A 26,397-nucleotide genomic window follows, 5' to 3' on the forward strand; every position below is an offset into this window, starting at 1 on the left:
ACATAGAAGGGAACTTTCAGTGTCACTTTACTAAATCTTTAAAAAGGGGCAGTTCTATTTACAGTAAAAGATTTTAAATTATTACCAGGAATGGTTTCATTGTTTTTTTCCCTTTGTTGGCTGTTCACTGAACAGTGCTACAATTTAATAACTGACGCTCTTTATCTAGGATTACTCTTAAGAGCACCAACTCTGTACAAAGCATCCTGACTTGAAAAACATGGCGAACAATGTGAGAATGCCAGCTATCAAAAGTAGAATGTTTTTACTGATAACTGTAACAACCACCTGCCATTGTGATCTAAAAAATCTCATCAAATTCTGTCTTATGTCCTCGGGTTAGTTTTTAGACCATACTTAGACCAGGAAAACTGGCAGTATTTTGAAAGATCCAATTTTAATTATTACCCACATTTCTCTTTTAAATCACTTTCCTTCTTTGCTTTATGTATTCTCAGTTTCAACAGGCCTTTGGTAAAATGTCATTCACCTCGACAGTTTGCCAGCAGCCCTGTACAGCAGTCACTACTTAACCTTCATATTTTCTGTAGTCTGCTGTCGAATAAACATTTGCTGTAACTCTCAAAATTATCCAAGGCACCATCTCTACGTACTTTTTTCTTAAATATATTTTTACACTGTTACCACCCTGCTACAATTCCAATCCTGCAGCAATGTTTCTAAGCTAATAAAACACTGCTTTTTTGCTTGTGCACTAACATACCTGATGCAACACACAGCACTGGCAATTCAGAATCACCTGTCCGCCCAAGAATAACTAAAATGTGTTTAAAGCCATAAAAACGTTATGGTATAATAAATCTCCATGGAACTGAAATAAATGAATCAAGCTGTAATCTGCATAACACAATGCCAGACAGAACTACATTTTTAGTTTCATATGTACTTTCTATATAATTTATTGCACATTTGCTTGGCGAAGTGAATGATTTAGTGCTGAAACTCTGAAGCTTAGAACTGAAATGCAGTATTGCTGGCACGACATACTCAATTTAAAATGTCTTCATATAAATGTAAAAAATAAGCACTTTTGACCTTAATCTTTTCCATTACAGATTTTATTGTTGTTTTATCCTCTTTTGAAAATTAAGCAGAAAAACTGGTATTGTTCAAACAGATCTTGGGAATGTCAGGAGGTTAATGCCAGGAAACAAAACAATAATTCTAAAATTAATCTGAATGATTGACTTTGACTGATAACAAATTACAGCACACACATATCATGAGACAGATGAAAGTTCTTCCATAGTCTTAAACCAAAACTTGATCATTTTTCATTGAACTGCACTGTTTTCTGGAGAGCAGAACAGATTCAGATATCCAAAAGTTTTCCACTTGCAGGTTAAATGTCAGTCAACTGAACTAAAGACAGAAGAACATGTGCAATTAAACACAATAAAATCTCTTTGTCTTTGTCTTGCCCGATTGTTGTCTTATGTAAGCGCACATGTTAAATGACTGAAATATTACTTTTTTCATTTCTATGTCTATGATATTTGTTTTTATTCCAGTCCTTACCAGTGTCAGGGTAGTGCACTTCTGTCTCTTGGTTTAGCTTTGTCAAACACTGATGTAAAACAAACACACGAAAGTACAAATCTAATGGCTGCAATGCACTGCACTTAATGGCAATCCACATTAATTCTTCATGAAATAAAACTGCAGAGATTTAAAAACAAATCCATAAAAATATCTGTGGTATAATGTCTGTTAGACAACCTCCTTGTGCTGGACAGAGTTGTTTGTTTCATCTCCAGGCTGCAGGATCTCAAGCTCTTCTCCATCAACTCCAGGTTCAAACAGCGGGTATAGTTTCCCAGTGACGCCTCCATTGAAGGTGTAGATGTGCCAGCGGTCCTCCACACTGTAAAATGAGAGGCGCCCCTCATCACAATCCAGGTACATCCCCACCTTCTGGGGTATCGCTCTCAGTCGCAGTGGGGTCTCAGGGTCAGTCAGTGCAGTCAGCTCATCACCATACCACCTCACAATCCAGTATCCTGACTGAGGTTTCAGACTCACTCGTCCTTTCCTCTGTGCAGACTCACTGACGACACCCAAATACCAGTCATTCCTCTCCTTCACATCCACCTCCCAGTAGTGCCGTCCTGAGGTGAAACTCTCCCTCCCCAGGACAAAGATCCAGGTGTCAAACCTGAGTGGAGTGTCAGGGACGTTCTGATCTTTAAACTGATCTCGTACACAACGACCATCTGCAGACACGACAAGGCGGGGGTGTGCAGTTTCAGGGTCCAGAGTCACACGAGCTGAAGAGAGACAGGAGAGGAAGAGTCAGTACTATTTGGAGCAGATAAACTGATCATCCATTCCAAACTTTCAACACCAATATACTGATACAGCATTAAGCTATTTTTTCTTTGTTTAGTCTATACATTTTGATTTTAAAATACAAACTAAAAAATTGAAAATTGAAAGATAACCAGCAAATTATGAAAGAGAATGTCCTACTAGTTAGCACAAGCAGTGAAATACAAAGAATGTATTAGTAAAAATAACCCAAAGAGCAAAGTATAATAGTACATCAGTATTAAAGTTTACAAAAGACCAATTTAAAATGTGGTGGAGGAACGTCAGCCATCAATAAAAGTGGTTAAGTGCTCCAACACGTATGCAGGAGTTCAAGACAAAAAAATTCCTCAGCTAGAAACTTCCAACAAAAGCCTTGTGGGTGGTTTTACAGTTGCTAACTTTGGAAGAGGTCACTATGTTAAAAACTACAATAACTGAATTGAAATGAAAATTAATTGGTGAAAAAATTTTATCAATGTAAAAAGACCACACACCAGAAAAGTTTCACCCCTTTGATTGTATTAAGGAAGCTCTGCAGCTGCATTAAACAATACATTTTTGAATTAAGAGGACATCTGACTATTGTAAAACTTCACACTAGTCTAAATGGTTATGCTAATCTTTTTACTAAATACTCTGTATACACCCAAATAGAACAATTGTTGTTAAAATAAACAAATAATAATAAAATCTACACTTCCTTTGCACTTTAAAAAGCCCAATCAGCTTGTATTATGGAGATGTATTCTGTAAATATTAATCTTAAACACAGACATTGAACACGCCTAACATGTTGAACATGGCTACAGCTTCTGCTAAAAGAAAATATCCAATTTTGAAACTTGCTGCTATCAGGCAACACACACCTGCCTAGACATGGACGTAATATGCAAACCGCACACAGACAGTGCTGGGGCCAGGATTTGAACCAAGCACTACTGAGATGAAAGGCAGCAGCTCTAACCACTGCTCCACCATACTGCCCGTTAATAGGTTTTACATTGAAACTTTCCTATCATGGCTACACTCAGATCTATGGAACCTAACTTATTGTTAGTATTGTGCATTAGTAATTCAGTGAGAATTAAATTGCATGTTATATGTTTATATTATCCAGTTGAATAAAACCTGTTACAACATTAACTATTAGGACAATGTCATTGAAACTGAAAACATTTGCTAAATATTTCTACAACCTACTAATTTTGAATAACCTACTAATTTGTAGGTTAATTTGGATTAAACTATTTTCCCAGTAAAATAATCATCTTTTTATACAAATGACTGAAAACTCATGTAAACATTCAGTTTGAATAAATGACACCAATAGTGACATGTCAAAACTGTGCATCAATATTATTTTCATATTTTTAAACAAACAAATATGGTCCACAGAAATGAGTTTAAAGGTCTGCAATCACTTATGTGATGAAAACATTGTTACAAAAGATTTTTCCAATTCATTGTTTTCATTTTGTTTTTTTCTCCTCCTTGAACCGTCACCTTATCGTGGTGGAGGGGTTTGCGTGTCCCAATGATCCTAGGAGCTATGTTGTCCGGGGCTTTATGCCCTGGTAGAACCACCCAAGGCAAACTGGTCCTAGGTGAGGGATGAGACAAGAAGGTTCAACAAACCTCTGATGAAGAATAAAACCTTGGACGACGCTTTCCCTTGCCCGACGCTGGTCACGGGCCCCCTCTGGAGCCAGGCCTGGAGGTGGGGCTCGATGGCGGCGCCTGGTGGCGGGCCTGCACCCATGGGGCTCGGCCGGGCACAGCCCGAAGAGGTAACGTGGGTCCTCCTCCCCATGGGCTCACCACCTATGGGAGGGGCCAAGGAGGTTGGGTGCAGTGTGAGTTGGGTGGTGGCCGAAGGCGGGGACCTTGGCGGTCTGATCCTCGGCTACAGAAACTGGCTCTTGGGACGTGGAATGTCACCTCTCTGAAGGGGAAGGAGCCTGAGCTAGTGCGAGGTCGAGAGGTTCCGCTAGATATAGTCGGACTCACCTCGACACACAGCTTGGACTCTGGAACCAATCTCCTTGAGAGGGGCTGGACTCTCTACCACTCTGGAGTTGCCCCCGGTGAGAGGCGCTGAGCAGGTGTGGGCATACTTATTGCCCCCCGACTCTGAGCCTGTGCATTGGGGTTTACCCCGGTGGACGAGAGGGTGGCCTCCCTCCTCCGGGTGGGGAAGGGTCCTGACTGTTGTTTGTGCGTATGCACCAACAGCAGTTTGGAGTATCCACCCTTTTGGAGTCTCTGGAGGGTTGCTAGAGGGCATACCTTCTGGGATTCCCTCGTTTTGCTGGGAGACTTCAATGCTCACGTGGCCAATGACAGTGAGACCTGGAAGGGCGTGATTGGGAGGAATGGCCCCGATCTGAACCCGAGCGGTGTTTTGTTATTGGACTTCTGTGCTCGTCATGGATTGTCCATAACGAACACCATGTTCAAGCATAAGGGTGTTCATATGTGCACTTGGCACCAGGACACCCTAGGCCTCAGGTCGATGATCGACTTTGTGGTCGTGTCGTCGGACTTGCGGCCATATGTCTTGGACACTCGGGTGAAGAGAGGGGCGGAGCTGTCAACTGATCACCACCTGGTGGTGAGTTGGCTTCGATGGTGGGGAAGATGCGGTCAGACCTGGTAGGCCCAAACGTGTTGTGAGGGTCTGCTGGGAACGGCTGGCAGAGTCCCCTGTCAGAAGTAGCTTCAACTCCCACCTCCGGCAGAACTTCAACCACGTCCCGAGGGAGGTGGGGGACATTGAGTCTGAATGGGCCATGTTCCGTGCCTCTATTGTTGAGGCGGCTGACCGGAGCTGTGGCCGCAAGGTGGTCGGTGCCTGTCGTGGCGGCAATCCCCGAACCCGTTGGTGGACACCGGCGGGGGGGGATGCCGTCAAGCTGAAGAAGGAGTCCTATAGGACTTTTTGTCCTGTGGGTCTCTGGAGGCAGCTGATAGGTACCGGCAGGCCAAGCGAACGCGGCTTGGTTGTTGCTGAGGCAAAACTTCGGGCATGGGAGGAGTTTGGAGAGGCCATGGAGAATGACTTTGGACGGCTTCGAGGAGATTCTGGTCCACCGTCCGGCGTCTCAGGAGGGAAGCAGTGCAGTGTCAACACCGTATATGGTGGGGATGGTGCGCTGCTGACCTCACTTCGACGCTAGGGTCGGTGGGAGGAGTACTTGAAGACCTCCTCAATCCCACTAACATGCCTTCCAATGAGGAAGCAGAGCCTGGGGACTCTGAGGTGGGCTCTCCCATCTCTGGGACTGAAGTCACCGAGGTGGTCAAAAAACTCCTTGGTGGCAGGGCCCGGGGTGGATGAGATCGCCGGAGTTCCTTAAGGCTCTGGATGTTGTAGGACTGTCTTGGTTGACACGTCTCTGCAACATCGCATGGACATCGGGGACAGTGCCTCTGGATTGGCAGACCGGGGTGGTGGTCCCCCTCTTTAAAAAGGGGGACCGGAGGGTGTGTTCCAACTATAGAGGGATCACACTCCTCAGCCTCCCTGGAAAAGTCTATTCGGGGTTCTGGAGAGGAGGGTCCATCGGATAGTCGAACCTCGGATTCAGGAGGAACAGTGTGGTTTTCGGCCCTGGTCGCGAACAGTGGACCAGCTCTTCACCCTTAGCAGAGTCCTGGAGGGTGCATGGGAGTTTGCCCGACCGGTCTACATGTGTTTTGTGGACTTGGAAAAGGCATTCGACCGTGTCCCTCGGGAATCCTGTGGGGGTGCTCGGGAGTATGGGGTACCGGACCCCTGATAAGAGCTGTTCGGTCTCTGTACAACCGTGGTCAGAGCTTGGTCCGCATTGCCGGCAGTAAGTCGAGCCCGTTTCCAGTGAGAGTTGGACTCCGCCAGGGCTGCCCTTTGTCACCGATTCTGTTCATAACTTTTATGGACAGAATTTCTAGGCGCAGCCAGGGTGTTGAAGGGGTCCGTTTGGTGGACTCAGGATTGGGTCACTGCTTTTGCAGATGATGTTGTCCTGTTTGCTTCATCAGGCCGTGATCTTCAGCTCTCTGGATCGGTTCGCAGCTGAGTGTGAAGCGGCTGGGATGAGAATCAGCACCTCCAAATCCGAGAGCATGGTCCTCAGCCGGAAAAGGGTGGAGTGCCCTCTCAGGGTTGGGGAGAGATCCTGCCCCAAGTGGAGGAGTTCAAGTATCTTGGGGTCTTGTTCACGAGTGAGGGAAGAATGGAGCGTGAGATCGACAGGCGGATCGGTGCGGCATCCGCAGTGATGCGGGCTCTGCATCGGTCTGTCGTGGTGAAAAAGGAGCTGAGCCGTAAGGCAAAGCTCTCAATTTACCAGTCGATCTACGCTCCTACCCTCACCTATGGTCATGAGCTATGGGTAGTGACCAAAGAACGAGATCGCAATACAAGCGGCTGAAATGAGTTTCCTCCGCAGGGTGTCTGGGCTTTCCCTTAAAGATAGGGTGAGAAGCTCAGTCATCTGGGAGGGGCTCAGAGTAGAGCTGCTGCTCCTCCACATCGAGAGGAGTCAGATGAGGTGGCTCGGGCATCTGATCAGGATGCCTCCTGGACGCCTCCCTGGTGAGGTGTTCCGGGCACGTCCAACCGGGAGGAGGCCCCGGGGAAGACCCAGGACACGCTGGAGGGACTATGTCTCCCGGCTGGCCTGGGAACGCCTTTGGATTCTCCCGGAAGAGCTGGAAGAAGTGGCCGGGGAGAGGGAAGTCTGGGCCTCTCTGCTTAAGCTGCTGCCCCCGCGACCTGACCTCGGATAAGCGGAAGAGGATGGATGGATGGATGGATGTTTTCATTTTTATTATATAGCCCAACAGGAAAGCATTTTACATTGTTTCTAGTTCTGAAAAAATACTACTGCAAATAGCGGTTTCTCTTACTCCAATCAGTGAGCCTCCTAACCACTCAACTGTAAACTCTAGCCTTCTGTATATTAAATGTCACCTTTGCAAATGAATTTGAAAATACAAAATGTTTTATATTCCTTTGCAGATTTTTTTTTATAACAGAAGAGAGAGAAGACAGCATATGTCTTTAGTCAGAGCATGGCCCTGAAGGTGACATTTCAACTCTTCCCAGTTTCCATTCAGAAAATAAATAAAAGATTTATCCATGCTCACATCCTGAAGACATACAGCTAAGAATGACTAGCATCACTAAATTGGCCCAGAATAAGTGTAGGTGTGTAAACAAATGTGCCATGTGATAAAAGGAAATTCAGATTCTGCCTTCTGCCTAGAGCGGATGGGATAGGCTCCAATCCCTACTATCCTGCACTGGAGTAAACAGACATGGAAAATAAATGAATTATTCTTTTTCCATTTGCTTTAGTCACTTATTTTAGTGGTAGTTTTAGAAATTAAAGTATTCAAGGAATTAGGAACCAAGAAGCCACATTCGGCAATGTCTGAATACAAATAAAAGTACTAATTTTAGCAATAATAATACATTCCTTGAGTGCTGACACTGTAGTCTTTATTAGGAAGAATTTACTTTTGCCACATTAATTATTATCTATCTATCTAAATGTACTTCTGCAACATTAAGTATTTTATCTGTCTGGCTCTTCATAAGTTTTCATGCACATGACAAGTCTTTTTTTTTCCCCCCTGAGAGTTCATTTTGAGAATGCGGAAAAAAAAAAAAAAAACGCAATGCAGTTATCAAAAAAATAAACACCAGTACAGCACTGGGGCACTGCAGAGAGTAATCTCAGGTCAAGAAAGCTTTATGTATGTTAGTTGGAATCGAATATTCTTGATGTAACTATAACGTTTATAATAGAGATTGAATATGAATTGTTACAATAAATCTCAGTTGAGAAACTACTTACCAAAAGCTTTGCACATTTGTATCCATTCTGGAAGAAAGAGAAAATGTTTAGTAAGTAATGACCCATTAGAACATCTTTAAAGGTAATGAACTGAATACACCCTTAGTAAACTTATTCACTTTGACAGTGACTGCCAAGATTTAGTAATCTTCAAACAGGTATTTGTCTAAATGTGAATCAGTTTTGGGAGCGTATAGAAATGCACTGCTTACGAAACCTCCAACTGGAGTCATGAGAAGAAGAAGAAAGATCCAAAATAAACATCAGTACATTGACAGTAATAACATAGCTGGTTTATAACATTACAGTTACCCAAGTCAGTTTAGGATTTGGCCTGGTACCTTGTCAAAAATGTAACACCATAATAATCAGAACTTAATCTCCTCCACTAGGTACTGCAATAAACTGTCCTTTTCATTTTCAAGGCTGCTTATTTTTACATTACTTGACAAATAAATCTTTATTCTCCGAGTCTGAGTCACCAGTTTTACTTCTGGGCATTCTAATATACATGTTAAAAAATGTAATTATCATTTAATATGCAAGTTCACATTGTCCAAACAACTTTCACTTATTTTTACACTAAACAAAAAAGCATTTTGAAACAACAAGCACTAGTCACATTCCTTTTTGCTGCATCATTGATTTTTCATTTACATCAAGACAATGTAAATAAAAGCCCTCCTGGAGTTCAGAAGTTTCTACATAATAGAAAAAGAAATTAAAAATGGGCTTTGAGCAATAAATGGATTTTTTCTTAAAACTGTCATGGTCACTTGATGTGATGCAGTTTTGACATTTGTAAACATTCATTACATGGACATGTTCAGAAACATTACATGAAATGTCTACAAATCCTTATCTCAGACATACAATTTGCTGGGCAAAGTTACACGTTTGTGGGCTTAGTCATACCTAAAGATCACTGCCATCTGACTGGATTTGCATTAATTAAAAATTAAACAAAAAAGAAAAAACAACAAAAATAAGAGCAGTAAAGAGATCCATCGAAGTCTATATTCCATCCATGCTGTGTTAAGCAGTTGCTCAACACCAGGGCAGTGTTATTAGTTTACTCTGCAGTAACAGAAATAAAAACATTAGAAGAGATTTAATCAGATGCAGGGAACACAGGCGTGAAGCATAAATACATTGGACTTTCTTTTATCTTATGATTTACTTGTCTGTAGCAGTGAAATTGGTGATGCTTGTTTTTCTGATCACATGCCTGTTATAAGTGAGGCTTCCTCACCTTGCCAAACAGTCATCATTTGTAGTGAGACTCACTGCTCTCGCATAATGATCTCCACCACTACCAATAAGTTCTCCATGGCTTTTACGGATGTTGCAAGTTTCTCCCCACCTCAGTAAAGCACTGACGGTCTAGTCACTTTGTTTAATGATACTTATTGTAACATTTTTGACTCTGTTGCTCCATTTAAGGTCAAGCACTCAAAAGCTAAACCTGAGCCATGGTTAAATGATGCCACTTGTACCCTGAGTCGGGCATGTAGGTAAACAGAGTGCAAATGGAAAAAAGACAAGATTCAAGTATCCTTTGAAATTTAAAGGGATAGTTTGTCTAATTACCTGAAAGCTGTGAAATCTGCTAGAATAAGTACTTTTCTGATATTATCTCAAATAACTGTCATAGACCTAGAGTTTTATTTAACACTATAAAATCTGATCTTCATCCATCTGTTCCTACATGACCTGAAATGACATTAATAGTCTGCAAAGATATTCCCCTTTGCAGATTTTTTTTTGTTTAAAAAATTGTCAACATTAGATCCCACATTAAACCCTCTGCTGATGACCCTTCTACATGCTGAGCTGTTTTTAATCAGTTTGAGCCTGTATCTCTCCCATTTTTGGCAGAAGTAATAAGTCACCTTAAACCCACTAGATATTGTTCCTGCTTGTCTTCTTAAAGTTGTTTTGGAAGTGATTGGACCCAAAATTTTGTCCATTATAAGTAGCTGTCTTGAGACCCATTCAGTCCCAGCCCGTTTTAAACACACTGTGATGCAGCCTTAAAAAACAATTTGGATTTTACAGACTTTATGAACTTCAGACCAATCTCCAAGTTGCCCTTTCTTTCTAAAGTTCTGGAGAAGGTTGACTTTCTACAGCTGTAAACATTTTTAAATGAAAATGGCATTTCTGAAGTATTTCAATCTGGTTTTAAGACAAACCACAGCACAGAGTCTGCACTTTTAGGGGTTCTAAATGAACTTTTATAAATAAGCGACTCTGGGGATATGACTGTCTTGATGCTTTTAGATCTAACTGTAGCAATTGATGCCGCTGTCCATGACATCCTTATCACCCATCTTGAGCAGTCTGTGGGCATTCTGCTTTGAAACAGGCAGAATCTTTTCAGTCAGCCTGGACAATCTCTCTTCTTCTTTGGCCCCTCTCACCTGTGGGGACCCTTCAAGATCTATTTGGGGGCCTATTATGTTTTCACTGTACAAGTTGCCCTTAAGATCCATTTTCAAAAATCATATTTCTTTCATTGCTATGCAGATGATACACAGTTATATCTTCTCTTAGACCTTTATTGGAATGTCTTGAAAAAAAACAGTTTGTGTGTTTTGATCTTACTTGTGTTCCTGTTAGTAATATTGGTCCTTTGGCAACCTACTGTAAACCCTTCGCAAAAATTTTTGGTGTGATTTTTGATAATGCCCTTAAATTGATAAACAACTCCACTGTTAAAGTGTGTTTCTGTCAGCTCAGGATATTAGCTAAAGTCAAGCTGTTTCTTTCTGTTGATGATTCTGTAACACTAATTCAAGCATTTGTCCCTTCTCATCTTGACTATTGCACCTCATTATACATTGGAATTAATCAGTCACCGCTTGCTTGTCTTCAGCTAGTCCAGAACACTGCTGCCAGGCTTATGACAGGCACACGAAAACAGAACCATATCACACCACTTTTAGCTTCTCTTCAATTGCTTCCTGTTCGCTGCAGGATTGAGTTTAACTTTTTACTGCTTGTTTTTTAAGTCCCTAAATAGTTTAGCCCTCTTTTATCTTACTGACCTCTCATACCCTTATTCTCCTTCATGCTCAGTAAGGTCCTCTGACCAGAAGAGATGCAGACTTAAGCTTAGAGAGGACCGTAGCATTGCAATAGCAACCCCTAAGCTTTGGATTAATTGAAAGTACCTTTTTATAATAGGTCAGTTCCGACTCTGGTCACTTTTTAATCCTTGCCTTCCCTTTTTAAAAACTTTAAAAAAAAAAAATACATTTTTGGTGTATTCATGGAAGCTGTACAGCACTTTAGTCAACTTCTGCTGTTTTAAATGTACTATACAGATAAAACTGATTTGACTTGACAATACAGGCATCACAGCATACTTTTAAAAATAAGAAAAAATGTGTAGTAACATTTAACTTGACCTCTCTTCTACTTGGTCTTTATGGCAAGTTAAATGATCGTTTAGGGATATCTCAAAATAAATTTCAAATATTGTAAAATGTGTTTTAGATTTTCAGACAAGTGAAACTCATTTTAAAAAATTCTGAAATAAGATTATCAATTTTGTGAACACGTCTGCAAGACACTGAGATATCTCAAATATATTTTTAAATAGCCTGAAATAATTTTCTACGCATCCCAGATACATTTTGAAAAACTGAACTGAGATGCAATTTAAGTTAAATGGATTTTGAGACCTCTAAAATCAATTCCTGCATAATTTGCTATTGAACATCCTATCTATTTTAAGATATCTCAGATTTATTTAAGTGTTGTATTCCTGCATTGATACTGCAGTTGCAATTCCAAATCCTGGATCTCAGCTTCGAAACTCACTAGCAATTTCTCAAAAGAGCCTAGAAAAACCATTTTATGTTTCAGTGGTACTTGGTGCTTTGCTAGGTCAGACTGTACATTTTCACCTTGTCCTGCTTGTGATATCAATATAGTGCTTACCGATCCTGAATGCTAATAGATTCTTGCTGTTTCTTGCTCTTATAGGTAGCTTGCTGCCCTTAGAAGCACAGCTTGCTGTTTTTCTAGACTCTCCTCCAGGTGGCTCCGAAGCTATTCATTTGCAAGTGGAATGCCAATCATACTGCTGGGGACTCATCCCCAAGGCTGATGCAACTCGTCAGTGCCATTACAATATATCTTGAAATATATTTTATGAGAGTTCCAATGGAGGACAAATATATCTTTAGATATAAGGAAAATAAATTTTACAAATCTCAAATGTCAGTGTTTGAAAATATCTAAAATTAGTTTGACGATAATGACTACATTTCAAAATATTCTGAAGTAACAACCAGGCCATTTTTAGATATCTCTTAATATAATTCAAATACCTGAAAATGAACTGTAAGTTATTTATTTATTTAAAAAGTATCTGAGATATCATAAAATACACTTCAGACATCTCTATGAGACCTGGAAGTCATTTTAAGATACCATGAAAAGTATCTGAGGTATCTGAAAATGCAGTTATGGTACATTGTAACTGCATACCACAATACATAATCACAACATTCAAATCAGATTTATAAAACATAAAATGAATAACACTACAGATACATTCTATAACTTTTTGCAGCTCATTCCAAGTGTGTTAACAGCTTTTTTTAATGCCAAAAACATAAAATTACCAATGATACTGCCAAACAGAAAAAAAACAAGTTAAATTTACTTTTAAAATATATTATAACCCAGAAGGCCGTATAAATTAACGCACTATTACAAGGTACAGTACAAGTCAGTGTCAATCTAACAAAATTCTAAGAAAACTTTTGGGGTTCACCTCTACTGTATATTTCCAGACTTCAACTTGGAACTAAAATAAATTGAATTAAGTAGGTGTTGATTTTCAGTAAAAATTGATGGATAGGTGGGTTAGAATTAGTACAGATGTTACAAATACAAGGTAAGCCAAACAGAAAAGGCTAACTTAAAGTTATGATCTGAGTATTATGTGCTCTAGCTCAGTAAGTCTATGCATTAAAATGGTATCACTGTCTGGAGGTGTACGGGAATCACACTAGTTTACAAAGACAGAAGTGGCAAAGACATCTGGACTTATTTTGTCTCACATAAACAGAATATATTCTCATAAAAACATTACATACAGTAGTTAACTAAATCATAAGATCAGTATGCAGGAAAATGTCACAGTGCTCATATTCATCAAGTTTAAGATTTTTGATTCACTTTATTCCTGCAGGTGCAATTGTAGAATGCTGTGGAAAACATTTTATATTAAAATTACTGACTGCAGCTTCACCTAACACACTAAGTGTTTGGGGCAAATGACAGCATGCCACTTCAAAAACACCAATCTGATTTTTAAGTTACCTGTTATGACACATCTCTGTATTTGGCAAGCTGCACTTGTGTGCAATGGGGAGATATGGTTTAAATGCACTTTTATGGTCTCATTTTTTTATTCTTTGCCTATCCAAGCACCCTTCCATGTTAATTCAAAGGACAACTACGGATGTCTATTTTTAAAAAAAGTACCACTGACATTAAAGTACTTCCTTTCATTACTGGGATTTTTTTTACAAATACCTTTGCTCTGGCAGCATCATCTGCTTATTTACAAGACAGATGTATCACTCATAATTGTGCTTTTTACAGTGGTTGATGACAAATTCCAGGAAATATTTCTTATACTCTAAAGCTTCAAATGTTTTGCCCACTGGTCACTGACACAATTCAAGTCCATACTTCTCCATAAACTGAGTGTGCCACATAATAGAAATCATACAAAAGAACCATTCTGCTAGCTGCCTCCTCATCTCTGGACATAAAGCCTGATATCTTATTTCAACAATACTTTTTTCTAGCTTTGTTTTCTTGGTTTTGCATGTTTAGCTTTTATATTATTTTAAAATAACATTTATTTTCAGGTAAAAGTGTAATATCAAGAGACAGGAAAATTGTTACTAAAAAACAAACAAAAAAAAAAAGCATCTGGGTTTACTGAAATGTATGCAATAGCTTAACTTTCCACTTTTAAAGCAAAAGTAAGACAGAGATGTATTTCTGAATTAAGGACAACAATTTATACTTTCATTTTGTTTTGACTTTCACATACATTGGAAATAACCTGTACAGTGTGTCAAACTGGTATGCTTCTTCAGACCTCTTCTGTGGACTAGTCCATTCTTTTCAGTAACTTTTATATCTTATATAATATGATCAAGCATACAGCCATAACAGAAAAGGAATAAATTAAGTATTGGTCAAACTGCATAAACAGTAGATGCCAACTGTGTAATTGGAGACCACTAACACTGTGCATGCATCACAAGTTACACTCCAGAAAGCAAAATGAAAGAAGAAAGGAATATACCTTGTCATACATGCACACACACTTCAGGGGCAGCCAAAGGGTCCAATAGGGAGTGAAAATACAGGAGATAAGGGGTTGGAAATAAGCACCAATGCCCTTCTCCCTCTCTAAACAGAAAACCAGTAGATGAATAAAGTTTTTTTTCTCACTTCAAGCACCACTAGATGACATCACTTTCGTCCCTTCCTGATGACGCCACTACCACTTTCTGCCATCTCAATATGAAAAGCCATGTTTTGCCATTACTCGTTTGTCTTTTTGTGACTTAAGACTTCTATCAGTCATTTTTGACTACTCTGTTTCAGATATTATATGGGGCGGTTACCCCAAATCTTACTTTGTTTTTTTGTGATTATTTGAAACATGACAACCTCAACAATCACTAAAGATGAGAAAATTGTGAATGATCAATACAAAGGCTACAATAGTTCATACTAGTAACATGTGATGTCGTGTAAGAAGATCCATTAAACAGTTTTTGCATAGCACAAAATAAAAAAAATTAATTTACGGATGACATGAGAACATATTTAACAGTTGTCAGACACAGAGCATGGTGAGTGTCTCACTAATAAAGGCTTTGGTTGTTTTGTGGGGAAAGAAAAAAGTGATGCACCAGAACTAATGCAGTTTCTATTTTCTCTAGAATGGAAGAGAAGCCACCAGACAAAGAGTGACATCACTTTAGTGTGATCACCACAAGCTCTCACGGGGACTCCAGGATACATAACCAGCTCCGCAACTGGAAGTCGGCATTCACAAATGGACCTACATTAGAGCAGGACAAAGCCCACATCAAAAGTATACCCTCTTCATGACCACAGGAGAACGTCTCATTATGTAGATTGCTTCAATTAACCTTTCTTTTTCAATTTCATCAGGACATTAAATGGTATGTCCTTACTAACCCCCAACTCTTGTTTGTTGTCCCCTTGTGTTTTTAAATAGCCCATGAGGACACAATTTTAGTGTATAATATGAATATGTTAAACTAGGAAATTTATATGTGTAAACCAAGGAAATTCAAATGGGCAAAGGCTCTCACTTAACAAAATTCTTTAAAGCATTATACTAACTCTTGGTTCAGCCATCAATTTAGCGATGTGGTGTCCTAGATGTTGACAGCTTTTGCATGGATGTTCCACATTCTCTCTGTGCCTTCCTGTTCAAGATTTTGGTCCTCATACCCCAGTTTCCATCCAACCTTTCAAAGGCATTAATACAGATTGTTTTGTGATTCAAAATTGGTTCTGCAGGGATGTATATATGGATGTGTGCATGAATAGACCCAGTAGGAAGACCGGCACCCTGTTTTAAACTTATTTTTTGCAGGGATGGTTTGAAGTCCCCCATGACCCTGAAATTGATCATGTGGATTATGGAATGTTATCATGTCAAAAATAAATAAGAGTCAACTCTATGCCATGACCACTGGGCACAAACTCACAAAATGTTTCACAAACTTTGAATATGAAAGGTATAGCTAAATAACCCAGGAACATCTTACAAAAATGTAAGTGGAACAAGATGAAAAGAAACAAAAAACACCAAAGGGGTGCAAGCACTCAGCAGCACACACCCAAAAAACACCATTATTCTGATAACAATGCATATCAATGATAGCAGTAATGTGTTTAGAAGGATTATCAAAAGATGTTGAATCTAAATTACAAGAGAAAACTTAACTATTTCATTTTCGTCGAATGATCAACAAAAGATTTTTCCAAGAAATGTTTTGTATCAAAAAAATTTCAACTTACCTGATTTAAGAATATAACCAGTGGCCTCTGTAGAAAGAAAAATATCTATTGTTAGCTGCAGAAAAGCTTAGATCAACTACAATGTAGTTCACACATCAAACACAAAATTGATCTCTATTTTCCTTACATGGATGTTTGAAATACTGTAGCATCTCCATACAGTTAAACCGAATCAATCAGCCAGCTAAAGTCTGTAGTGATTAGTGTAATAATTCCTAGCAAATATAGTTAGCAATCAAAGAAAGAGGCAAAACATCCATAATAAGATTTCTCCTCACCAATGATAAAATGTTACTAGAAAAGGAGAAAGGAAACCAAAAGTTCAAAGAATGCCAAAAGCAACTTTACATGACAGCATGCAGCTTACAAAATTAATAATGTATTATTGTATTACAAAATACAAAATATAAATATAAAAGGTAGTAAGTGTATAACAATATGACTTGATTCCACTATCATACTTATATTAGGCCGTTTATAAGGAATCAAGGTGACTAAATGTAGTGGTTTTCCCCGGGAAAAGAGGTAGACCTTCATTAGAATGAAATGGTTTATTTTCACTACTAACAAACGTTCAGATGAAACAATTAGAAAAAATATAAATATTAGGTAGTATCTTGTATTAAGACTTACAAATTTGATCCTTTAAGACATACAAATGTATAATTTTATACTATCTACTGTTTTATGTAACTTCTTTTATGTTCTGTTGTAACTTTGTTTAGCCATTATTATTATAAAGTACTTTGGGCAGCTGTGAGCAGAAATTGCATGCTTATAAGAAACATTCTGGAAGGTTCAGAAATCCTGTGACTTTCAGTAGATACAAATGAATTTATCATGGCACAACTGGAAGCAAATGTGTAGCTCCTGTTGTTAACACTGAATTACGCTGCCAAGTTATAGAAGTTCAACTGTTCTTGGATTGGCTAATGTCCATTACGAATGGCACTATTCCTGTTGTCTATGCATCTTCTCAACCTATGCAGCACAAACTATGCAATGAAGATGAAAAGGAACAACTTTCGTTAGAACTGCAAGCCCTTAGGAAAAGCTCCTGATCCTTTGTGATGACCTAAATAGATATGTTGGAAGCACCAAAGATGGATACATCTGCCATGGAAATAATGAATATGGAACATGAAATGATGATGGCTGCCAAAATTCTGGAATTTGCTGAGGCCACTGATTCAACTGTCTTAAGAAGCACGCCAACGACTTAATCAAATGTCGGCAATAGCCAGAGGAGCCAGACTGACTTCATATTGATACAATGACAAGATGTTCCCAATGCAACTGACTCAAAAGTTATTCTATCAGATTATTTGGGCCTACAGATAAGATGCTCATTATTGGTATAAAGACTAGTAAATGCAGGCAACACCCAGCATGGTGGGTCCACAAAGGATTAGCTGTTGGAAACTGTACAAACACAAAACAGTTAAAGTCAACAACATTGAACTTATTATAGTCAGTGTGGACTCAATATATACTTGGACTTTTGTATGAACTCAATCAGAACTGCAGCCATAAATGCCCTTGGCACTACAAAACTGTGTAGCCACACATAGTCTGTCCAGGGCCATGCCTGTTTATCAATTTATGACAGAAAGTGCAGAGAAAAAGATGAGTATGAGAGTATGAGAGTATGAGAACTGGCTCTTGCAGAAGACTAGTGAAAATTGGAAGAAATAAATTACTGTGATGAGAGAACCCAAGGAAGCAGTTTCTGAAGTAAGGGCTGCCATTACCATGGCCTATGTGAGCAACTAGGCATAAAGGTAAGAAAAATATTTACCAACAAGCAAAAGTTCACATTAAAACCTAACAGGATATTGAGCACTATATTGTGTTAAAGATAAGAATGGATGACACTTACAGGAAAATCACAAAAAGTCCCGCAATGACATTTCCAATATTGCATTCCTGCAAAAATCAATCTCACAAGGTCTCCAAAATACTGGACCAGTTCCCAGAATCAAACAGGAAGGTTGCCAAAGCTGTCCACGGTATGAAAAATGTAAAAGTATCTGGTCCTGACAACATACCAGCAGACTTTTGAAAGTTAAAAAGAGTAGCATGATACTACAATAGACTGGCTGATGACTTTTTTTTTTGAGATTTTGCACTCTGGGAATATAAGCACTTTGAGTTACTTTCATGTATTCAAATGTTCTATATAAATAAATGTCTTCATATCTTTATTAAATAAACTAGGACTATACAGCTGCCCAAACTCAGCTACTATCCAAATTTCAAATCAATAGTCACAAACGCTGCCATAGAGGGAAACCAGCTGCCTTGACATCACACAAAGAATTTAAAAAAGAACTATGGTACCACAGATTAAAATGGCCATTTTGTCTCATCACTCTGAGTAAACTATAACACAGTATAACTTTCTTATTACAAGTTAAATAGTTAACAATTAACTGAAAGTGAAGTCCTAGATGGATACATTCCCAAAAGATTACAGAAGTAGGAAAAATCTATACACTTCATTTATGACCCCCACCATTTTTTATTAATGAATGCATATTTGGAAAAATTATACATAGCATACTGCAAAGATAACAAATATATCTTAATTCAAACTAATGAAAAAAATAGAAAAGATATACAGAATTACTCAGATATATATGCGTATAGTGCTAGCTGATTGCTTCCCAGACTGAAATTCAATGTAACAGTTAAATAACACCAAAAAAAAGAAAATAGTAATACAAGAACTGAAGTCTTACTTATCTCCTTCCGAAGTTCATCATTCTCTGTAAACAAAGGATAAAAAGTTAACAGGGTGGTAGGTGCACAATGTAGTTAATGTGTACTTTGTTAGAAAACCACAGACTACAACGTGACATTATTTAAAAAATATTTTACTATGTATTGATTCATTCAAGTATTGCTATATTAGAGTACTAAATTGTTTATTTAATTTTAAAACCCCCATATTAAAATCTAGCTCTGTCCTTTTTTAGTAAGACTGTTGATCCATTGGCAACTACCAGAAAGCAAGAGATGCCAGCTGGGAAAATGATAAATAAACCATGAAATCTCATTTATTTTGAAAGTGCAGATGCAGTTTGTATGTAATACATTGTCAGCTATGCTAAACCAGGGCTGGGCTGCACATGAAAGTGCCCCCCTGTGGACTTTATTGTGTGAACTTTCATCTCTTAGTTGCCATTTTTTAAATAATTCTAGTCACAGTTGCACCAAAGGGAGGGGTTGCTGAGCGTCTCTGTTTGCTGTGCTCAGCGGAGGTCAGTTTGGAACAGAATACCACATACTGGGGTGGGGGCACTGTCTCCCTGTATTTTTAATTTGATTTTTGTGGTCTTTCCATCAAACCAAAATTAAAACACTTATGTTTTTATATGGTGCTTTACGTACACCCTGTTGAGTCTATTCCTTCATAGGTATGGCTTCTTAATTGATCTTCTGCCTTCGTTTATAGTATGCATATTTTTACTGCACTGAAATGTAAAATTATTCATTGCAAAGCAATTAAAGATGTTCTCATATATTGATCATAAAATCTCAGATCCATCTGTTTTTATGAGTTTCAAGTACCTCTGCACTGCTATTCAGATTTATTTTTATATGTGCTTATGGAATGATTACCAATCAATCCTGCCTTATAAATCTAAACATTACAAGGGAAAAAAATTAAATACAAGCAGGAGACTTTCCTTATAATATACAGCACAGGTGCCCCCTTTTATAGGGAACTGTCAGAATGAAGCAAACATAAAGTTATATGCACCAGAGTTGGGAAAAATGGCTTCTAAAAAAAGACGTATGAAAACACTGAAAGAAAGTGGAAGGTCAAGAGCTTCCCACTATGTTCTGTTCTGCTAGTCAATAGTACACACCACTAAATTCAGACAGGCACCTCAGTATGCTTATGTTGTATGTCTCATCAAATAAACATAATATTGCCTATTTATGAGTTGAATGATCACTTTTTTAAAGCAAAAATATTGCCAAACTTTTGATCGTTGGCTGCAACATAAAAAAACAATAAATAATTTAAACTTGCAAGAATTTTTAACAGTGGAGTAAAATTACGCACAAAGCACTAAAATGAACACAATACACACAAACATAGAATTAACTGTACTGTACTCTGTTATGTTCTTCTGACTTTACACACTTAGCAGAAACTGCACTGCCCAAAGTAAAGGTTTAGTTAAAGACAGAACATTCACCCCGAGTTGAATAAAGGCTTTAACACTAGAATTACCAGAGCCTACGAAAAAACTCGTAATTCCGTCCCACCTTAAACTGCTTCTTAAATCCCTTCACACCTCTCCGCCAGCGCCCTTTGTTTTCTAAATGTGCTGATAAAGAGAAGCTCGGAGCAGCCGGCTATTCCATCCCCCCACCAATTTAGAACGTGCACAAACTTCTCTAAGCTCAGGCCTTGATTGAGTATCTGGGCGTGAAGTGGAGTTTTAGAGTTGAAATAATAGATGTTGTTTGGAACACCGCATTTCATGTCTGTTCGTTTCTACAGTAATTTGTGTCAACACATTGTTAAAACAGAAACGTTTTTTTATATTCTAGTAGTAGATGACAAAATGTAGGCATAAACTATATAATGTATGAAGCTTGAAGTCCAAATAGCAAAGAAACATTTTCACAAGAATAACACAATTACTTTTATTCAAAAATATAACTGCAGAAACAAAAAGCCGCCTTAACATGCGACATTGACACCAGTTTACTGTAACTGCCTCCGTGGTTCAATTGACTCAGCCCCTGCTTGAATCAAGAGGTCACGAGTTAGATCCTCGCCCCTCCGTTTTGAGAAGTAAACTGCTCTTAGTCTTACTGTTTTAGAATAAAAGCATACATTTGATTTCAGTCTGTAACAGCCGGTGCAATGTATGATCCTTGTAAGGGTTAGCTTTTTTTTATTCACTTTTCATTCTCTCAGTCGCGTTCAGAATCCACCCCATCTGACACGGCTGTTTTCACTAAAGACGCGCTATAGCTCTGCAGCGTACCACGATGCATACTAGCCAAACACCCAAACCGGGTTCTGACACACAAGCGCTGGCTGCCTGCCTTCTTATCTCACCGTCACTTGCTTTTCTTTTTATTCAGTTTTATTGAGTGTTCCTGCCAGTCCCGCATGTTGCTGTATGCTGGATATGTTCATATGTATTGTCTCTTTCTTTCAGGTGTGTAATAGAAACCACAGCATAGAGAAGTGTGTACATTGCTTCTTACAGGAAAAGGCGATGGAAAAAGTGCACTTGAATAAAAGTGCACTTTTGTTATACTTTTACACCAATATATGTTCCTGTGTTTGAGCGACGGGCAGATGGGAGTGTCTGATGATTGCATATAAGCGCCGAGTTACTGGTCTTTACCATTCTTTCTTCTGCATGTCCTGGGGTGCAAAAGAAAAAGCATACAGCAACATCGCGGGGACTGGCAGGAACACTCAATAAAACTGAATAAAAGAAAATCAAGTGACGGTGAGATACTGAAGAAGGCAGCTTCGCCAGCGTTTGTGTGTCAGAACCCGTTTGGGTGTTTGGCGTTAGTATGCATCGTGGTATGCGCTGCAGAGCTATAAGCAGCGTCTTTAGTGAAAACAGCCGTGTCAGATGGGGTGGTATGGATTGATTCTGAGCGCGACTGAGAGAATGAAAAGTGAATAAAAAAAAAAAAGCTAACCCTTACAAGGATCATACATTGCACCGGCTGTTACAGACTGAAATCAAATGTATGCTTTTATTCTAAAACAGTAAGACTAAGAGCAGTTTACTTCTCAAAACGGAGGGGCGCAGGATCGAACTCGTGACCTCTTGATTCCCAAGCAGGGGCTGAGTCAATTGAACCACGGAGGCAGTTACAGTAAACTGGTGTCAATGTCGCATGTTAAGGCGGCTTTTTGTTTCTGCAGTTATATTTTTGAATAAAAGCGTAATTGTGTTATTCTTGTGAAAATGTTTCTTTGCTATTTGGACTTCAGGCTTCATACATTATATAGTTTATGCCTACATTTTGTCATCTACTACTAGAATATAAAAAAAGTTTCTGTTTTAACAATGTGTTGACACAGATTACTGTAGAAACAGAACAGACATGAAATGCGTGTGTTCCAAACAACGATCTATTATTTCCACTCTAAAACTCCACTTCACTCCCAGATACTCAAGGCATGAGCTGAGAGAAGTTCGTGCACGTTCTAAATTGGTGGGGGGATGGAATAGCCGGCTGCTCCGAGCTTCTCTTTATCAGCACATTTAGAGAACAAAGGGCGCTGGCGGAGAGGTGTGAAGGATTTAAGAAGCAGTTTAAGGTGGGGACGAATTACGAAAGTTTTAAGTAGGCTCTGGTAATTCTAGTGTTAATACACACCATGAGTTAACAATGAGTCTCTTGTACTCATTCAGTGAACTGCTTTCTGAATGATATACTTGTATTTTTTTAGATTTTAAATACCAAACCCTTAACATTAATGTGACAATTACTCTTCATAGTAATAGACATTTTCTACAAAAATAACTTTCTAAAAAATATTTCAAATTCACAAAGCAGGATCAAGTATTAAACTTACCTGATTCAAGACGCTGCTTTTCATATTCTATCTTTACTATAAAAAAATAAAAAGAATATTGCTAGTTTAAGTGTTTTTATTCTACATGAAACTGGTCACTAACACATTTATTGGTGTGGATTATTTCTGATGATGATTGAATTGCTGTGGGGGAAAAAAATGAAAAACGGGTATCTCTGCATTCCTGAATACAAAAAACTGTTAAAGGTCAGAAACTCTTGGTGGCCGTAGGACTGCCTGCCCTCCATAACATACAAGATAGTCTCACCAATTCCATGAAGTTACTTCATGCCATCTAACTCATCTTCATGTCCTCTCCTTTATTACAGAGCCATGGAGAATTACTTACTGGGAAAGTGACCAGAGTGGTCTTCTCTCTGTCTTATGCCTCTTCTGCCCTTAGAAATACACTGACCACCAGATAATATACCACAGAATTAAAACGTAGGGTAAACTGTGCAGCGGTTGGTTATTGTAATTTAATTAGATTTTAACAGAATGTCAAGAAAGAGTGCATTTGTTTATGTAAGTAAAAATAAAAATCAAGACAAAATTACTACAAGCTTCTATAAATAGGTAAAATTAAAAAAGCTAAATAACCTTTTTGTCAATTTGCTTAAAATCAAAAATATTTCATATATTAGAAAGTATAAAAAGAATCAAAAAAAGGAAAAGCAATTTATTTGTGTTATTCATTGTGATGTACTAGATTTACTGTTAGCTCTCCAAATGCTGCATGGTATGTAATTTAACTGACTACACAAAAAGGCCACCAATTACACCCTAAACACTACTGTTACCACATACAGTAAAACCTTGATTATCCATCACTCAATTAACTGTCAGTCTCCATTAACCGTCAGGGCAAAAAAAAGAAACAACATTTTGCGTCTACCTATTACTACTGCCGCACGATATGCTGCAAGCTCTGCACATTGGAACAACTCTCCTTTCTGCTAGCGCATGGTGTTTTTCCACAGCATCATATGTCACGCCGCATTTTGAAATCACAGTGCAAGTTTTTTGTAGTTACAGTGCATCCTGAAAGTATTCACAGCACATCACGTTTTCCACATTTTGTTATGTTACAGCCTTATTCCAAAATGGATTAAATTAATTTTTTTTCCTCAGAATTCTACACACACAACACCCCATAATGACAACGTGAAAAAAGTTTACTTGAGGTTTTTGCAGATTTATTTAAAAAAAAAATTGAGAAAGCACATGTACATAAGTATTCACAGCCTTTGCCATGAAGCTCATAATTGAGCTCAGGTGCATCCTGTTTCCCCTGATCATCCTTGAGATGTTTCTGCAGCTTAATTGGAGTCTACCTGTGGTAAATTCAGTTGATTGCACATGATTTGGAAAGGCACACACCTGTCTATATAAGGTCCCACAGTTGAAAGTACATGTCAGAGCACAAACCAAGAATGAAGTCAAAGAAATTGTCTGTAGACCTCCGAGACAGGATTATCTCGAGGCACAAATCTGGGGAAGGTTACAGAAAAATTTCTGCTGCTTTGAAGGTCCCAATGAGCACAGTGGCCTCCATTATCCGTAAGTGGAAGAAGTTCAAAACCACCAGGACTCTTCCTAGAGCTGGCCGGCCATCTAAACTGAGCGATCGGGGGAGAAGGGCCTTAGTCAGAGAGGTGACCAAGAACCTGATGGTCACTCTGTCAGAGCTCCAAAGGTCCTCTGTGGAGAGAGGAGAACCTTCCAGAAGGACCACCATCTCTGCAGCAATCCACCAATCAGGCCTGTATGGTAGAGTGGCTGGAGGCAAGAGCCACTCCCAGTAAAAGGCACATGGCAGCCCACCTGGAGTTTGCCAAAAGGCACCTGAAGGACTCTCAGACCATGAGAAACAAAATTCTCTGGTCTGATGAGACAAAGATTGAACTCTTTGGTGGCCGAATGCCAGGCGCCACGCTGGAGGAAACCAGGCACCGCTCATCACCAGGCCAATACCATCCCTACAGTGAAGCAGGTGGTGGCAGCATCATGCTGTGGGGATGTTTTTCAGCGGCAGGAACTGGGAGACTAGTCAGGATAAATGAAAAGATGACTGCAGCAATGTACAGAGACATCCTGGATGATAACCTGCTCCAGAGTGCTCTTGACCTCAGACTGGTGCGACTGTTCATCTTTTAGCAGGACAACGACCCTAAGCACACAGCCAATATATCAAAGGAGTGGCTTCAGGACAACTCTGTGAATGTCTTTGAGTGGCCCAGCCAGAGCCCAGACTTGAATCCGATTGAACATCTCTGGCTAACGGAGTATAAGACAGAGCACCGTTTGTTACAGAACAAAGACTCCAAGTAAAACATAGAAAACTCCAATATCTCTGAGTTGTACTTGATTATTATGCTGGTCATTACATTATTATTTAAATTAATTTTGTTAATACTATATTATATTTTGTTAATATGTTTATTTGTAAATAGATATGACTATTCTCTAAACTAATCTACTGTATCATTTTTAAAGTAGCTGTTCTGTTATCCGACACGGCCTCAGTCCCGATCCCTGATGGATAATTGAGGTTCTACTGTACTTTAAGGTCTGCTCACAGTTTACTGCATGCCTTATCAAGCACACCAAAATGAATACTGTTTATGACTTTGAATACCACTGAAGATGTTAACACATCATATGTTTCCTAAAAATTAACACGTGTTACTCAGTATTTAGAATGATTTTGTATTATGTTTTAAAAACCAAAAACATATTTTTGATGAGCTTATACATAAGGAAATATAAAAAGCCAATGACTTGTGTCACAGTCAAATATGCAGCAATCACACATGTTCATGTTCCATGATAGGATGCATAAATAAAGGCAGAATTTCTAAAGGTGTATCAAACATAACATTCTTTAATAAAACTGTTAACTTTCGCTTTGAGAAAATCATGTCCTATTTACTCTTTTACACATAATGTCACATGATGTATCAGGCAAAGAAAGAAGAAAGAAAAGTTTCGTACCTTTGTTTTTTTTGAAGAAATACATAAATACAGCAACCAAGAGAAGTGCAGCCAGTAGAAAGAAATATTAACATAATTCCCAGTGCCTTCCATGAACTTCGAGGAACATATTTAAAGAAATGCTCTGTAGGGAATAAAGAATATGCAAGCTTATGTTGTATATGTATATACGTAAATAAATACATATTTTAAAAGCATTAATGGGGACAAAAATGACTTTACAATGCAGGATGTTTTCTGCAAAGTGTTCACTGTGATGGGCATTTCCACCAGCCAATAAATGAATTCCTTCAGTCTAACTTCCTCTTCTGGGAGCTTTAAAGACAGCAGCATGGCCATCATACAACCAATTAAAAATTTTACATGTTTTGCTCAGTTAAGTATTATTTTATAAAAAGCTGCTCCATGAAGTTCATCATCTTTACTCACTCCAGATCTTAGTTCTGACAGGCATATCCCTGAAATGCAGATGACTCAATGTTTGACTTATCAAAATCAGGCATTGGACCTATCTCATGATTTTCACTTAGTTTGCACATTTAATGAGCA

General features: G+C 38.7%; 1 protein-coding gene across 1 annotated transcript; it reads right to left on the reverse strand.

The window, feature by feature from the left end:
• Positions 1–1,061: 1,061 nt before the first annotated feature.
• On the reverse strand, positions 1,062–25,938 carry LOC120524767 (erythroid membrane-associated protein-like). The gene is made up of 6 exons (XM_039746523.1): positions 25,849–25,938; positions 22,855–22,890; positions 19,019–19,045; positions 16,278–16,304; positions 8,175–8,201; positions 1,062–2,288 (listed from the first exon to the last, which is right to left on the reverse strand). The coding sequence occupies exons 1-6, from the start codon at positions 25,871–25,873 to the stop codon at positions 1,732–1,734; spliced, it is 699 nt and encodes a 232-aa protein (XP_039602457.1). The 5' UTR covers positions 25,874–25,938; the 3' UTR covers positions 1,062–1,731.
• Positions 25,939–26,397: the final 459 nt, after the last annotated feature.

This window comes from Polypterus senegalus, chromosome 1 (genome assembly GCF_016835505.1).
Source record: "Polypterus senegalus isolate Bchr_013 chromosome 1, ASM1683550v1, whole genome shotgun sequence".
Lineage (NCBI taxonomy): Eukaryota > Metazoa > Chordata > Cladistia > Polypteriformes > Polypteridae > Polypterus > Polypterus senegalus.